Source organism: Mustela nigripes, chromosome 12, assembly GCF_022355385.1.
Source record: "Mustela nigripes isolate SB6536 chromosome 12, MUSNIG.SB6536, whole genome shotgun sequence".
NCBI classification, from domain to species: Eukaryota; Metazoa; Chordata; class Mammalia; order Carnivora; family Mustelidae; genus Mustela; species Mustela nigripes.
The window spans coordinates 89,877,677-89,879,162 of record NC_081568.1 but is presented as its reverse complement, the minus strand read 5'-3'; the positions used below and the strand labels follow the sequence as shown (position 1 = coordinate 89,879,162).

At 68.5% G+C, this 1,486-nt stretch overlaps 1 protein-coding gene across 1 annotated transcript in view; it reads right to left on the bottom strand.

Moving 5' to 3' along the window:
- ZSWIM6 (zinc finger SWIM-type containing 6) overlaps positions 1–405 on the bottom strand; it is a 192,644-nt gene extending 192,239 nt beyond the window's left edge. Inside the window, exon 1 of the mRNA XM_059417938.1 lies at positions 1–405. This exon is cut by the window's left edge and continues 6 nt beyond it. Within this exon, the coding sequence (XP_059273921.1) occupies positions 1–379 (379 nt within the window). The 5' untranslated portion in view covers positions 380–405.
- Between the last annotated feature and the right edge of the window lie 1,081 nt (positions 406–1,486).

Sequence of the window (1,486 nt, the reverse complement as noted above, 5' to 3'; positions counted from 1 at the left end):
TGTTGAAGGACGAATACATGCAGATCTCCCGCTCGCTGCGGGGAAAGGACCAGTAAACGATGCGGCGCTGAACCGGCTCCGGGATGCGCTCGAAGCGCTCCTCCACGCGCTGGAACGGCCACTTCTCCGCCACCTTGCGCGCCGCGATGTCCAGCAGCGACTCCGGGCTCTGGGTCTTGCCCGGCGGCAGCAGCCCCAGCGCCGCGCCGCCCCCGCACGCCGCCGCAGCCGCACTGCCCGCCCGCTGACCGGGCCGACAGGCAGAGCTATAGCCGCCACCCGCTCCTCCACCGCCACTGCTGCCCCCGCCGCCGCCGCCGCCGCCCGGCCGGCAGCAGAGCCGTTTCGCGGGAGGAGGCTGCTGTCCGCGCTCCGCCATGACCGCGCCGCTTCTAACCCGACAGCGGAAGTGCCGGGACCCTATAAACGGCACAAGGAAGCGCGACACGCAAACGCCGCGGCGACGCCACGCTGCCATCTAGGGCCAGCCGCTCCTTGTACGGGCACAAGAGGCGGGGTCTCCTTCGTGACGTCGTGGTTGAGGCGGGGCACCGATAGGGGGACCTAGGGCCAGGGGCGGGGACTATGCAAATCGCTGAGCTGAAACATAAATAGAGCACTTCGCGGACACGGGGGTAGCGGGGGCGGCGAGGTTGGGTGCTTGGTGGGTTGTGAGAATGTCAGGCTGCTGTGACGCGGGGGGCGGGGCTCAGGCGGGGTTCCCGCGGGAGAGGACGGGCTGCCGGGCCGGGCCTAAGGTGGGTGGGTCTGTGTGCCCCCTGCCAACTCAACTTCCCCCTCCAAGTCTGTGTTTCCCTTTGATGTCTGGCAAGTGAGGACGGACTTCGTGGATCGAAACTCGGAGGGAAGGGGAGATGGAGGGAGATGAACCCGGGGAAGGGTCCGGGCTAAATGGGGGGCGGGGCCCGCGAGCCAATGCCCCACCCCCCCCCCCTAAAGAGCCTGGCAGCCCGGGGAAAAGCCTCTGGGCGGAGGAGGCGCTTTCAAAACAAAGAAATGCGGCGTGGAACCTGGGGGACGGGGGTGGAGAGGAAAGCGGAGGAGGTGCGGCCGAGGCAGCCCAGCTGCCCGCTTCCCCTTGAGTCCGCCTAGGGGAACTCCCCCCACCCCCACCCCAGCCGGGACTGAGGCGCGGAGCAAGAGGGAGGAGGCTGTGTTCGGCGGTTGTTTTCCAGTTCACTTTTGCAGACCCGGTAGGCAAAAGGAGCTCCCGCTCCGCTGTCCCGCGTGTCTGCAGTGCACCCAGCCCCGATTCCCGTGTCCGCTCTGTTCCGGGGGCCTGTGTGGGGGCCGAGCCGCCAAAGTGTACCAAAAGGCTCAGACTTCTCGGAACCTGCCCCGCAGCCGTGCGACGCGCGTCCGGAGCTGGCCGCGGCCTCCCCGCCCTAGCGCACCCTCAGCACGGCGGGCGAAGAAACTGGCCCACCCGCTGGCGCGGAGCAGGGAACTTGAACCCGCTCAAGTC